General features: G+C 35.2%; 1 protein-coding gene across 1 annotated transcript in view; it reads right to left on the bottom strand.

Annotated features, from left to right (window-relative positions):
* The window catches only part of EPRS1 (glutamyl-prolyl-tRNA synthetase 1), a 52,408-nt gene that overhangs the window by 12,628 nt on the left and 23,857 nt on the right, over window positions 1-15,923 (bottom strand). The window contains 12 exon segments of the mRNA XM_070734392.1: window positions 33-188; window positions 1,494-1,595; window positions 2,418-2,497; window positions 3,238-3,310; window positions 3,616-3,825; window positions 5,426-5,477; window positions 6,262-6,533; window positions 8,106-8,338; window positions 11,772-12,156; window positions 12,935-13,052; window positions 13,794-13,906; window positions 14,958-15,165. Coding sequence (XP_070590493.1) covers window positions 33-188; window positions 1,494-1,595; window positions 2,418-2,497; window positions 3,238-3,310; window positions 3,616-3,825; window positions 5,426-5,477; window positions 6,262-6,533; window positions 8,106-8,338; window positions 11,772-12,156; window positions 12,935-13,052; window positions 13,794-13,906; window positions 14,958-15,165 — 2,002 coding nt within the window.

Below are 15,923 nucleotides of genomic sequence, written 5' to 3'. Positions count from 1 at the left end.
ATCTATGGTAAACAACGAATTTGGTACTGTACCTGGATAGCTCGCCCACTTGCAGATATAAATGCCTCAACTGTTGTGGTGTAGTCTCCACCCGCAAACTTTTCTTTTTCTGTCTTTCTTCCTTTCACGACAGGAATTGCAAGAAGTTCTTCATATACGCGAGCATATAGATCAAGAATCTGCAATACCTAGCAAGCAAAAGTTAGAAACCATTTAATTTTCTAAGTATATATGCTAAAAGGATTTTAATATTTGATAGAGTCCTATAAGCCAAGAATTCTCAATAAGATTCAAACATAGTTGTTCTGATTAATATTCTGCCATTAATTGTAGGTTTAAATTGCAGTGATAACAACAGAGTCACAATGAATAATATAGATTTTTGAAAATAAATGTTCAGTTATTCTTCAACTTCATAGCTCAATGCCTAAACTAAATGTGATTTTTGTTTAACTTTACATTTGTACTCCTCCTACAAGATTTACATCTTTAATAAAATAAAATATATTGATTTTACAAGCACCAAAAAAGCAAGTAGCAAATTATAGCAATCAAACATATTACTATAAACCTCACAGCATACAACAGGAAAATACAGCTAGATTCACTACTGCATTGCATGTATTCCCAAAAGCATAAAAACAATTCATTAACTTATCAAATCTTTGTTCTCACCCAGGACGCACATGGGGCAAAAATAACATATGTGATATCATAATGCAAAGGCTGCAGCTTGCGTACATGCATCAAACTTTTAAGTATGTAATGGTGGCATTTTCGTGGACTCTGCTGTTTCTGCAAATGCACTTGTCATGGAAGTGTCCTGGAGGAGACAGCTGGGTTTTTTTAATGATGATGAGAATGAGGATGATTACTCTGTTGCAGCTGTCCATTTTAATATACTACGCAATACCTTCACTCACATAAACAAACAAATGTATGTGCAAAACTTAAAAATGTTTGTTCTATGTGTAAAATAGCAGTGTAATATTTAGGCAAGTATTTCAAATTTATCCTTTGAAAGCTTTGAAAGTTTAAATGCCTATGGAGATTGTTGTCCCAAAGGTGCTTTTTCAAGAGGCAACTGGGCTTTCTGGTTTTTCTTTGTAGAGATTTCACATCTCATCCAAAAAGATTCATCAGAGCTGAAGAAGCTTCTTGGATGAGAAGCAAAACATCTTCAAAGAAAAGCAAGAAAGTCTAGCTGACTCTTCAAAAAGCACCTTTGGGACCTTGAAAGGTTAACATTTTTAAATTGTCTTTTTTAATTAATGGGTTTTTAGATATTTTTAAATATTAGATTTGTTATTGTACACTCTTTTTATTATTGCTGTGAGCCGCCCCGAGTCTACGGAGAGGGGCGGCATACAAATCTAATAAATAATAATAATAATAATAATAATAATAATAATAATAATAACAACAACAACAACAACAACAACAACATTGAAAGATTGAGCAGTGCTTTTAAAAAATTATATGGTATGTGGTACCTCTTCAGCTGCTTCTTCATAAGTAGAGAATGCCGTGTGTCCTTCTTGCCACAGGAATTCACGAGTACGCAAAAAAGGTTGTGGATGCTTGAACTCCCAACGCTTCAAGCAATTTAATAAAAATAGAAATAAGTCATCATAATCTTCATCAATGTTTATAAAGACACCTTTTGGGCATGACTCAGAACGATTGTCCCTTATGATAAGTTATAACTTAAGAAATTTAGGGATCTACAGTTTCACTCACATACTGTGAAAAATCTATTTAAATGGGAATGATCTGCATCACCGGAACAAAATATTAAGTTCATTTTTCATTACCTTTAGCCATGTATTAGTTCCCTCCTATGGTATAACTAGACAGGTAGTCCTTAACTTACAATAATTTATTTAGTGACCGTTTAACCCACCTGCTTATATGCCAGTGTTAGGTTATATATGGCAGATATGTCCAAAGCCGGCCTGTTTGTTCACCCCCTTTTTTCTTAAGGCACACAGCGTCTTCTATAGATAGCTTATTTGACCATAAATGGGCCTTTTCACTGACATGCCTAATGTTTATAGTCAGCCAAATTGAGCATCTTGGAATCGGGGTGGATCAATTAGGTCAGTTTCATATGGGACTGTTCAGGTGAGCCATGTGTACCTGCCCAGATCAAGCAAGGCTAGGCTGGTTGTGTTCCAACAAAGTTCTGGGAGGACTCATTCAGGCTTTTTGGACTAGGGGTAGAAGAGATGGTAATGGTAGGAAATACATATCTTGGCAAGGCCGACTATTCAGTTTCTTGGGGAAGATCAAGCTAGGTAGTTTTGACTGTACTGCTCCAGTGCAGCTGGAGAAGCAAAATTTTACCACACTGTAATGAGGGACAGAAGCAACAATTGCTAGTTAGCAAATAATATTCTATTAAAACCTCTACTTACTACAACGTTGCACCACTGATTAAGCTTGATTGGAAGATCTCTGTGAGACTGAATCCATTTTGCATATGCAGGATACATTACTAAAAGTCAAACACATGGATGATAATATTTTTTGAAAGACTGCAATGTAATCTGTTATTTATTTTGAAATTAAGTTGCTTTTCAAGAGATCAGTAATAGACTAAGGATCTGCTCTCTCAGTGCTTGTCATCAAATAAGATCTAGTAGAAGGGCCCTTCTAAGCGTGTTACATCTGCAATGTGACATTCCAAAAGAGGACCCGGCTGATACAACTGCCCCAGTTGCAGAATTTCTTTGCAGAATTTTCTGTATTTGAATACAGCTAGAGTTAAGGATTGTAAGTTAACTTTAGAGGACAGTTTAATACATCTCTAAATACGCAGGCATTTCTTTGGTTAAACTGATATTGCTGGTCTCCTGATCTGGTTTAGTACTTATTGTTTTAACACTTTCTTTGTAGAGATTCCTGATTTATGTTTTAAAGTTGTACATTTTCAGGCACTTTGTAGAATTTTTAAAAGTAAAAAAATGGGCAGTACAATTTTATAATCCAAAGATAATTATATTTCTAATATATTTATTGATTTAAGTGGATTTAGTCTCCAAATTTACTTCAGTTAAAAATCAATCCATATTGCCCATCTCCTCTTTCCTTGAAGTGGAATGCTTCTGAGCAACACTCTGATAGCTCTTGGTCTGAATCAAAGTCAATTCCATTCTTGTTTCAAAAGCCATTGTCACTAGCTTGCAGTAACACCACATCAAGGAGAAATTTAGTGTTTTTCTATTGCATTTTTACCTGTTTCACTAGTAGGACGTACAGCAATTGGTTCTGCCAGCTCTGTTTTGCCAGACTTGGTAACCCAGGCAACCTAAAAACCACAGAATGTTTTGTTTTTTTACAAACATTTTGTTAATATACATACTTCTATATATACGTACCCACACAAAGTATTTTTAACAATATGGGAAGTATAATTTAATTAATACTGATATAAAAACCCAAGATATACAAGCATTCAAAGATACATAGTTCAATGCCCAGTCCAAAAACTAGCGCCGTTAAATACACCTAGATACTTTTTGTTGGTCACAGAGTTTTATTTGGGGCTAGTTTTTTGAAATCCTTGCAGCATATTCAGAGCAAAGGTAAAATTTATATAGTATTTAAATTTACCTCCGGAGCAAAATCTGCAATGTGCGTCTTCTCTTTTTCCAATGCAGCTTGAGATACAAACATGGGGAAGTAGCAGTTTTCCACTCCAAGTTTCTTTATTCCACTATCAAAAAACTCCTTGATAGCTTCCCATATTGAAAAAGCCCATGGACGGAGGATGTAGCAGCCACTCACGTCATAGTATTCTATCATCTCTGATTTTGTAATTACCTTTATTTTAAATAAATAAGCTTTGGTCATGTATAATATTGCTGGGTATGCAGAAGAATAAACTTTCAATAAAATAGTGCAATGAAATATTAAATAAATATTAAAGTAAAAAAGATAGAAGATAGAAGTACCCAGAGATAGAGGGGCTCCTTCTAAAACAATTTAAATACAGACTGCAGATGTTTTCTGTAAAATGCCAAGTATTGGCATTTTAAATATGGAGTATAAATAATGTACATGTAGTATAAATAATGTACATGTACTACATATATTGTCTACATGTACTAGATGTACTATACATTGTGTACACGTACTACTACATAATGTACATACATAATGTACATACATAGGTTATGAATACAACTGAATCAGTATTATAATTAAATATATCCCACTGATTTCAAGGAAGCATAAAACCTATCAGGAAAGACTTAATGAACTCAATCTTTATTGTCTGGAGGACAGAAGGTAAAGGGGGGGACATGATCAAAACATTTAAATATGTTAAAGGATTAAATAAAGTTCAGGAAGGAAGTGTTTTCAATAGGAAAGTGAACACAAGAACAAGGGGGCACAATCTGAGGTTAGGTGGGAGGAAGATCAGAAGCAACGTGAGAAAATATTATTTTACTGAAAGAGTAGTAGATGCTTGGAACAAACTTCCAGCAGATGTGATTGGTAAATCCACAGTAACTAAATTTAAACATGCCTGGGATAAACATATATCCTAAGATAAAATACAGGAAATAGTATAAGGGCAGACTAGATGGACCATGAGGTCTTTTTCTGCCATCAATCTTCTATGTTTCTAAATTGTGTGTTAGGTTGAAATCACTTTTATCACAAATGTACTATCTAAATTCCTTATAAAAAGTAACTATATTAAAAAGAACACCCTGTTCCTTGTTAACATTAACCCACTCCATTATGTGCGGCAGATGTGTTGCAAGTCCCAGCTACAGACTTTCATTTGGTAAGTCACAGGAGACGTGCCGTCTCCTTACGCCACTGTCTTATGGAACATTATTCTCCCCCAAATTAGAATAGCCCCATCGTTTTTGATATTCCAGAAGTCCTTCAAGACCTGATTGTGTAATCAGGCCCACAACACCCAGGGAACTAGAAATATGCTGAGATGGCTCTATTGCTAAGTGGCCGTTCTTTCCCCACATACCCCTTTGCTTAGGCTCAGTATATTTGTTTTGATAATTTCCATTTTAATAGGAATTTTACATTTTTGCATTGCCTCTTTTTACATTTGTTATTTCACTATTGCATGCCACCCAGGATTGTTTTGTAAAATAGGTAGCTATAAATAAACAAAATAATTTTGAATTCACTTCCATTTCAGTATTGTAACCTTTTTCATATTGGGTTTACTTTCTTTTCATTTTGAGCAATAATTCACAGAAATTAACAATTTTCTATTACTTCAGTGATGAACTCTAGATCTAATCTAATAGATTTAATCATTAAAAATATACTGAGATGTTTAGTTAACGTTTATATTTTAAGAATATAATTTACATAATTCCCGATTACTATGCTGTTACAAACAAGTCAGTTGGAGGAAAAATACATCCATTTGAGATATACTTGCCTGAGAATACCATTCAGCTAGATTTTCTTCCTTCTTAGCTTCTAGACCCAATCTGTAGCAAAGAAAAAATAAATTAATATAATTTGTTTTTAAAAACTGAATATTCTGAAAATTATGGATTTACCATCATAACTTCCAAAAAATGGCTCATTTCTACTGCTGCTTTTTCAGAGGGTGGGTATCCTTTGGCAGCTTCCCATAATTTCCTTAACTGTTCCTTAAAATATTTTTCAGTTGTAGAAATTTTTCATAAAGCATTATCACTTCAAGCATCATAATTATGTCTTTATTACTTTTGTTTCTTTTATCTTTGTTATCAAAGGTGAGATTACACATTTTACACGAGATCAAGCTAATGGCTGGTACTGAATAAATTTTCAACAACATAGTTAAAAAAGTTGCTCAATTACAATTGAACGACAGAAAAATAATCCTTGCTATAGCATTTCTATGAAAAGCAGTACTGCACACATATCATCTCTGCATGGTAAAATCTTGATTTTTACAGGCTAACAGAGCTGTTGGAAATAAATTGTATTCCCAAATTTTGTAAGCAATATATGCTTATACAAATGACATAAATTTCCTGGAAAGCTTTCTAAGCAATATCTTAGGCATTATTATTCTTGTTATTTATTGGTGAAGCCTGAATTAAAATTATGTCATTTTTATATCCGATGTCCGGGGAAAAATCAACTCAATTCAAAAGTTTAAAATTGTAGTCCACACAGATTAAAATTACAAAATAGCTATAAAATCAAGCTATTTTGGGTAGGTATTTGAAAATTACCTCTTCCATTTGTCACAATATTTGTATTATATCTTAAAACGTTTACCTTGTTTGTTTCTTAGGTCCTTGACCATCCCCTGGTCCATCAGAAGACAGGCCGTAATTACTTCCTTGGTCTTTCTGCATTCCTTTCTTCTGTCCCTCATTCTGTTTTTGTTGCTTATTTTGCTTTTCAGATTTGTTCTCCTTCTCCTTTTTCTTCTTCTTGTCTTTATCTTCTGCACCAGTTGTAGAAACTGGTTTGTACTCTACTCCCGTCAACAGCTTGTACTGAGCTTTCAACTGAAGTAGTTTTTGTACTGCAGTATCAATTTTATCCTTTGGGAAGGCAACATTCCCATAGAATTATAGACAATAAAAAGAAAACCAAGAAGGCAATTAGTTGTGTCAAATATGTAATATATTATTATAATTGATAGAGAAAGTATAGAACGAAAGTGTGAATAAAGGAGATGAAGTGAACTTAGAGCAGTGTTTCTCAATTATTTTCTGTTGCGCCCCCCCCCCCCCCCCGAAAGAAGTAAACATTTTGTGCGCCCCCCTCCCCAAACTCTCCATCAGGACGATTGTTTGCAATATTCAGCACATTTTCGTTGAAAAAACTCAAGCGGTTTATCAGCATGATTGGGATATAATGTGTTTAAGTAACACCTTAATTCATTTGGCTTCATGCTGTCCGCTGCCAACATTTTTAGACACAGTAAACATACTGGTCTTTCCTTGTCTCTCCGCCGTAATCACAGCAAAGCCAAGTACTACATATGCTTTGTCATATTTCCTCATCTTAACTTTTGGGAGACTTAATGTTTGTCACATTATCTCCATCTCTCTCCTCCTTTCTTTTCATCGCTGTTAAATATTTTTCCACCATGTGTCTTAGGGTTTGTTATATGCACTTCACCTCTCTTATTCTGTGCTGTGCGCTATTGTTTGATGCAAAAAACCTCTACTCCCTGTGGCAAAAAAGTATGTTCCCCAAGTTCATGCGCCCCCCCGGCATTACTCTGTGCCCCCCCAGGGGGGCCCGCCCACTATTTGAGAAACACTGACTTAGAAAGACATGGATTTTTCTGGGTTCTTAGAAAAGCATCATTAGTTATTACATCTTAACCGGAGAAAGCTAAACTACTGAGTGAACACAAGGAATGAAAATAATTTTTATTAATTGGCATTCAAAAATTATGTGTAGCTCCCCTGTTGTGGCCACTAATGTATTTGCTGTCAATTTAGATTAATATGCTTTAATATAGTTTAATATTTTGTGTTTTGTGAACAATGTATACAAATACCTTACACAGCATGGAAATACACAGAAATGTCTGTTTAAAAAGTCATTTTTCCACTCTTCTTACACAATAAAAATGATACTATAAATTCCTTGGAAAAATAATCTGGTTTCTCTACATTATATTTGATGGCCAAAAAATGTGTACATTTGCTGAACAACTAAATCCTGATGAAATACAGTGGAGAAGATCTAAATTCATCTTGAAAAAAGTTTAAGGTTCTTTTAAAATATGTGGCATGTTTCTGAACGATACAGCTAACTTACCGCACAGTAAAAATGAACTAGTAAAAGAGTGGGAAAATAATTATTTTAGTTTTGTTCCATATGTAAGGACCAGTTGTTTTGGTGACAAGTGATGTTTCCCAGATAAACCTTCAGAGATAATTGGAAGATTTAGTTTGTCATAAGTTGCAAACAATGCTGATTTTGCTAAAGTAATTTGCAAATGTTGTCGAAGTAATTCAGAATGGTTAGAACATCCAACACGTAATGAGAAATCAACTTATTTTCAGAGAACAGGATGGCAGCAGAGAGTAAAAATAAGTGCAATACTTATTACAAGCTCTCTTCAAGTATATGAAATTGTTAATTAATAGAATTACCTTTTCTGCCTTCTCCGATTTTAACTTCCGAACCTCTTCTCCTTGGACAGCAACCTGGTTAAAGAGAACTTGTGCTTCTGGAGAGCCAGAACTGCTGGTTTCTGTGCTTTTGGGGTGCTTTAAGTCAGATGTCTGAGCTGGAGCTGGCTGCCCTGGTTTATAGTCCTGGCCAGTTTTTTCTTTATATTCTGCTTTTAAGGAAAGGAGCTGTTTGACAGCTTCATCACTTTATCCTGTGAGAGTATTGTCAAGAAACAGCAAATAAATATAACCACCTCAAAAACTATCTACGCACTTTCTTTTCTATTTTTTACAATTCTGCTCTTTATTATAAAATAAACAGTATGTTCTTGGGCATCTTGTAACACACTGTATTATTTTATTGAAAAGATTTCTTGCACAAATGCATGCAAATATATTTGTTGAAATACATTTGCTTTATGCAAATTAACTTTTTGTAAATTATGCACCCACACAAAATATAGGACCCAAGATGGAGCAGGGATGAAGTCTTCTTGCCCTGTCAACCACCTCCAGCAATGAGCAGCCCCTTGGGGCACCCCAGGTTCAATGGAGAAACCAGGTTTTAACAATCTTCTGGAAGGTCAAAAGGATGAGAGAAGTTCTCAGCTCAGGTTATAGAGTATTGCACTGGGTCAAGGTCATAGCACAAAGGCTCTTCTCTCTGAACCCACCCAAATTCCTTAGCATGCACCCTCTGTAACAGGCCTTTCCCACTGGCATGAGTGGGGGAGGCTGGTCCCAGATAACCTGGACCTATGCCATATAAGGCTTCAAAAGTGATAACCAATACCTTGAATTGGACCCAGAAGAAAAATGGTAACCAATGCAGCTCAAGAACAGTTGTGTTATATTTGTCACCTTAGTGATCCTTACACTGCATTCTGCACCTGCTGTAGCTTCTGTAGGGTAGCCCTATATAGAGTGCAAGGGTAGCCCCATATAATAATAATAATTTAATAATAATTTATTAGATTTGTATGACGCCCCTTTCCGAAGACTCGGGGCAGCTCACAACAATGATAAAAACAATATTATACTATATTATATAGAGTGCATTGCAGTAATCCAATCAAAAGATGACACAGGCATGAATGGTTGTGCAGAACCTCATGCTCCAGATAAAGGCCCAAATGGCACACAACATGAAATTGCAATAAGCCCTCTCATTATAACTGACTCCTGCTCTTTGAGTTGCTAGTTGAGCATCATCAGGTTATCTCTGGGTTAGTGCAACCTGTTCATTTTTCTTCAATTGTTCCTGTTGCTATCAGTTTTTGCATGTCAATTTTCAAAACACATATTTTTCTCATGACAGTCTAATGTACACAAATTGGTGTCCATACGTAAGAAAAAAATGGAAATTACTGGCTGTCAGATTCTATTTAAGTATCTAATCAAAGGTAAGCTAGAAAGCTAATGCATTAGGATTAAATGCCTACACTGTTACCTATAAAGCCCTACATTATTACCTATAAAGCCCTACATGGTTTAGGACCAGATTATTTATGGGACCGTCTCCTGCCTCAGATATCCCAGCGGGCCAGTGAGATCCCACAATCAGTCCCATCAGCCAAGCAATGTCACCTGGTGGGGCCTAGAAGAAGGGCCTTCTCTATGGCAGCTCCGGTCCTTTGGAATCAACTCTCCCTGGGGATTCGCACTGCCCCCACCCTTTTTGCCTTTCGAAAGATTTTAAAAACACACCTTTGTTGGCAGGCCTGGGGCTGTTGAGTGTTGACATTCTGTTTCGGCTGATAAAATGGTTGTGATTGGGAGGAGTTTACATAAATGGGTTTAAGTGTTTGGGATTTTAAGGCTTGGGTTTTATGGCTAGGGTTTATAATTTATATCTGTATTTTGTATTGATTTTATCCTGTAAGCCGGATTGAGTCCCCTGGAGAAGGGTGGCCTAGAAATTCGAATGAATACATACATACATACATACATACATACATACATACATACATACATACATAAATTCTTAAAGTGGAAGACATAAAGGAAATAGCTTTTCCCTTTCACAATGATGTTGAAATAATATTTTTTGAAGCAAATAGTCAAATATATTATAGGTCTAAGTTAAATGCTTATGAAATTTAAGTAGAAATAGAGATACAGGGGGGAGAGAGAGAGAGAGAGATAAGGAGGGAAAGAGAGGAAGAGAGAGATGGAATATTTATTATTATTCTACCTTGGAAGCCTTTTCTCCTTTGAGTCTCCGCACTACCTCGCCTTGTTCAGCTACTTTACTATACAGAACTTTTTCATCTATTTCGCTAGAAGATGTCAAACCATTCATAGTTAAAGAAGTAGAATCAGAAGACAAGGAGGAAGGAGGAAGAGGAGTTGCAGGTGGATGTCCAGGTTTATAATCTTGACCTGTCTTTTGTTTATATTCTGCCTTTAGAGCAAGAAGCTCATTTACTACAGCATCTATTTGATCCTGAAGCAAGGAGACAAGATATCTCATCAGTAAATTAGGTGCATATAAATGCTTCATAAGTTGAAACTTTCTAGAACCAATATTTCTCTGCAATTGGCATAATATGGTTCACGTTGGTCTAAAATATTTTATTTCTACTTTAAATAGAAAAGCAATTAACAAGCTTTGTTCTCTAGACCGAGTGATTTTTTAAAATTTCTTTTTAGAATGGAAGCTAGCATACTTGGATATAATTCAACAGGACTTTTTAAAAAAAATAAGATTAAATAAACAGAATTGATGCTGAGACATGTTTTTTATAAACTAAAGTGAAGTAAGTAAAGTAAAGTGAAATAAAGCTAAGTTCAAATTATTTTGTATTTTTTCAATGTGGATAAAATAATCATCTGTTTTGTATACAATAACATGCAACTACATAACATTGCGGTAAAAACTATATAAAAGTAAAGAAAGGAATGCTTGCTATCATTTAACAATATATTTTTTCAAAGATCTAAAAACCTTTGACATTAGTCTATTTTACTTGTACTACTATTATATTTTTGTTGAATTATATCTATGAATTTCTTTATTTAGGTCATGAGTCTTTACAGTCATGAGTTTTCCTACAAGCATCTATAGGGACAGAGAAATTGAACTAGGAAAGACATTCTGGTGAAATGCTAGTTTTCACTCCTGGCCAATTTTTTCTTTTCATTACTATGACAGAAGTATCTATCTGAATTTTGAACCAGAAATAAAAGAACATACTTAGAAGGGATTAAGTCAGAAAAAGGGGGGAAACCGATATGGATCTAAAGATACACATGGCCAAAATTGAAACAAACAATGCAAATACAGTATTTAATTATTTTAAATTATTCACAAACAGATATACTTTTTTAATAACAAAAAATATGGCTGCCTTCTTCTAATTCAGCAGCAAAAAAGTTCCAAAACCAAGTTAAATCTTCTGTTAAAAGAAGATAACAGCTGATCTTGGAAGAATCCAGAGAACATTTTCTCTCAGAAAAAGATACTAAGAGATATGTTATGACGATTTCAAAGGTTATAATGGAACACATGGCTTTAGACAGAATCAGATAACAATAAATTTAAGGTAATAATAATAATAACAACAACAACAACAACAACAATAATAATAATAATAATAATAAATTTTTATTAGATTTGTATGCCTAATTGATGTCTTTACTAACCTTGGAAGCTTTTTTCTGCTTTAAGTTTTCGGACCACTTCTCCTTGCTCAGCTACACAATCATAAAGAGTTTTGCTGTCTACATTGGCAGTGGCAGCAACCTCACATTTGGACGACTGGATGGGAGCTGCTGCAACTGGAGGATTTCCCGGCTTGTAGTCTTGACCAATCTTCTCCTTGTATTCTGCTTTCAGAGCCAAGAGTTTTTTCACAGCAGCATCAATGTCCTCCTTTCCTGCTTTCTTCTGTTTCAAATCGCGGACTACATCTCCCTGAGCAGACACCCTCCCGTAAAGAGCTACGGGATCCTGGGCTGAAGCGGAGACTGAAGTAGGGGAAACATCAGCCCCAAGTGAAGCAGAATGGCCTTTCACGGCAGCACCAACCTTTGAAAGGAAAACCAAATTATGCGTTTACAAAAGTAAGGAAAATAATTAACTACAATATGAACCTTTAGGGCGGGCGGGAACCAATATTGTCTGGTATCCAAATCCCATTCATAAATACCCTGTTTTAATTGTACCACATTAATGACTCATGATCAATTTGTAATTGATTATAATCCTAAAATCTTGTTCAAACGTTCTGTTCCCAGATCATATATTATGCATCCTATACAGGTGCATTTGTTATTCCAACCACGACAAATGCATCTGTCCCTGTTGAATATCAAAGAGTTTATAATCACTTGTTATAAGCAACACTAATGTCCATCTATATTATTTTATATAAAACAATATATAGTGGTACCTCTACCTAAGAACGCCTCTACTTACAAACTTTTCTAGATAAGAAACCGGTGTGCAAGATTTTTTTGCCTCTTCTCAAGAACCATTTTCCACTTACAAACCCGAACCTCCAAAACTGTAACCGGAAAAGGCAGGGAGAAGCTTCCATGGGGCCTCTCTAGGAATCTCCTCGGAGGAAACAGGGCTGAAAAAGGCAGGGAGAAACCCCCATGGAACTCCTCCAGGAATCTCCTGGGAGGAAACAGGGCCTCCACTCTCCCTGTGGTTTTCCCAGTCACACGCATTATTTGTTTTACATTGATTCCTATGGGAAAAGTTGCTTCTTCTTACAAACTTTTCTACTTAAGAACCTGGTCACGGAACGAATTAAGTTCGTAAGTAGAGGCACCACTGTATATCAACTGGATCTGCTTACTTCTTTCTTTGCTGTTTCTGACTTGGTCTTCTCCTTTGAGCCAGAGGTTGGCATTTCTTTTGTATGCCCATCGGGAATATAAATCAAAATGCATGGAGCTTCTTTACAACTATATGGGCTAGAAACAAAGTTTTTGAATAGTAAGAATACTAATTTAATAAATCAATCAATACAAAAAAATACTACTTAAACTTTAAATGTTTATAGAAATAAAAGTGCTTTGAAATTATATTTGTGAGAGAGGTACAAAACAAGAAAGACAGCAGAAAATTGACATGTAGAGTTGTTAAGTTGATCTTGAGTTAAGCTTCAACAATCAATATCAAAATACATCATTATTATATATTTCACCTATCCCCACAACAGTAAATCCAGGATAAAAAATGTCTTTATTTGGTGAAAAAAAGAGAGACAGACAGAAGTACTAGAGGGAAAGCATTTCTTAGATTTCCAATATGGTGTACTTCAAAATTATTTTTTCACAACAATAACAAACCCATATTAAAGACATGAATAGTCAACTTTGCAGTTGAAAACATAGTTTTAAAATTACAATTTGTATAGAAAAGTTTAAATTTGCAATTTGTAGATTCCACAACTAGGAGAAAATGTTACTGAAAGTGGCTTAGCTTGCTTTCAAATTTTGTTGTTGTTAAACTGTATTATCCTACTTTCATTTATTAAATACAACATAATGCTCTTCTATATATTTAGATAAATATAATGCAAAAATATAGACCTTTTAATAGACAGCAGCAAATACATTAATTCTATTCCAACAATTTTGTCCTTAAAAAATGGCCATTCCAAATGTCCAAATCTAATCAAGTTAAAATCAAGCTGTTTTCTAAATACTCACCTAATAGGCTCATATGGTTGATCACATATATAAAAGCCTCTTCTCTGAAGCTGAATGATGTCTCCTTTTTTCAAATCTTTTAGGCAAGGATCACCTAACATCAGTTCTTCTTGCTATAAAAAAGTGAAAAATAAGTTGCATAATTTCCTAAGAATTTCTATTATGAATTACTATACCTATGCTAAATTACTATAGTTAATATGAAAATTAACATTTCAGCTGGATACTGAAAATCTTTAATTCTCCATGAAGCAATTCATGAAGATCCAAATAAAATACTAAGAAAAAGCAATCATACAATCAAATACATAATTATGGCTAGCCTGATCTTTCCTAATATGTGACTCTTGCCAATAATTGAATGAGCCAAGGTGGCGCAGTGGGTAGAGTGCAGTACTGCAGGCCACTAAATCTGAGTGCTAGATCTGCAGGTCAATGGTTCAGATCTCATCATCAGAGGTCAGCGGTTCAAATCTCATCACCAGCTCAAGGTTGACTCAGCCTTCCATCCTTCCGAGGTGGGTAAAATGAGGACCTGGATTGTGGGGGTAATGTTAAAAAGTGCTATTGCTAACATGTTGTAAGCCGCCCTGAGTCTAAGAAGAAGGGCAGCATAGAAAAATCAGGTAGGTAGGCAGGCAGGCAGGCAGGCAGGCAGGCAGGCAGGCAGGCAGGCAGGCAGGCAGGCAGATGATAGATAGATATGAATGAATGAATGAATGAATGAATGAATGAATGAATGAATGAATTAATTAATTAATTAATTAAGGCATGAGCTACAAGGCTTACAAGACACAATTTTATGGAAGATGGGTTACAACAGGAGGGTCAAACTTTTGGTATCACATTTTCGTCACAACATATTGCAACTTTCCCTCCCTTCACTTAACCAGGGATGGACTAGCCAGTATCTGACACATCCAGCCCATGGCCGTGAGTTTGACACCTCTGGGTTAGAAGGCTGAATGTTAATCAGGAAAGTAACAGATAAAAATCTCAATTCAGCCACAGAATTTATTGGGTCTATTTGAATCTAAGTCAGACTTAAGGATGAGTGATATTTAATGAGGGAGGAGGACTTGAAAATTGTTTCTTGAAATATACGTAGGGCAGACTATCATTTTGTGGCACAAATGCAACAGTTGATAATCATATGAAAGTTACTTTGCTATTTCTGTTGATGTACTGTTTGAAGTCTTCCTCCTTGCCTAAGACAGGCTTGGTGATCAAGTGTTCATAGTTCATACAAATTGTTGGAGTGAGAGAAGCAGAAGAGGTTTCTGTTAGCCAGGTGATTTTAGTAGTTTTTTTGTAATCCTTATTCTCCAAATTTAATTTAGCATCCATAGATGTGATTTTCCCAGTGAGGTTCCTACGAAGAAAAAGAATATTTTAATGATCCGCGTGTTTTAAAATTAAATGATGAAACCTTGCCCAAGAAATTGGTACAAATTAACTTAAACTTCCAAGAATCAGTGAATCTTAAGAAATGGCAGTCAAATTCAGTAGCCCAAATCTATTATTTAATTTTAAGAGGATTCTTGTAAGAAAACAAAAAGCTTGTGGTCATGTAAGTCACTACATCCAGTTATTTCAACCCCCTCCCTCAATTAGTTCTCTGTATCACCTATTCTATGCCTTCCAAGAATTTCATAGAAACATAGAAGACTGACGGCAGAAAAAGACCTCATGATCCATCTAGTCTGCCCTTATACTATTTTCTGTATTTTATCTTAGGATGGATATATGTTTATCCCAGGCATGTTTAAATTCAGTTACTGTGGATTTATCTACGTCTGCTGGAAGTTTGTTCCAAGGATCTACTACTCTTTCAGTAAAATAATATTTTCTCATGTTACTTTTTATCTTTCCCCCAACTAACTTCAGATTGTGTCCCCTTGTTCTTGTGTTCACTTTCCTATTAAAAACACTTCCCTCCTGGACCTTACTTAACCCTTTAACATATTTAAATGTTTCGATCATGTCCCCCCTTTTCCTTCTGTCCTCCAGACTATACAGATTGAGTTCATTAAGTCTTTCCTGATACGTTTTATGCTTAAGACCTTCCACCATTCTTGTAGCCCGTCTTTGGACCCGTTCAATTTTGTCAATATCTTTTTGTAGGTGAGG

Source organism: Erythrolamprus reginae, chromosome 1 (genome assembly GCF_031021105.1).
Source record: "Erythrolamprus reginae isolate rEryReg1 chromosome 1, rEryReg1.hap1, whole genome shotgun sequence".
In the NCBI taxonomy this organism is placed as follows: domain Eukaryota; kingdom Metazoa; phylum Chordata; class Lepidosauria; order Squamata; family Dipsadidae; genus Erythrolamprus; species Erythrolamprus reginae.
This window is presented reverse-complemented; position numbering and strand designations above follow the sequence as displayed.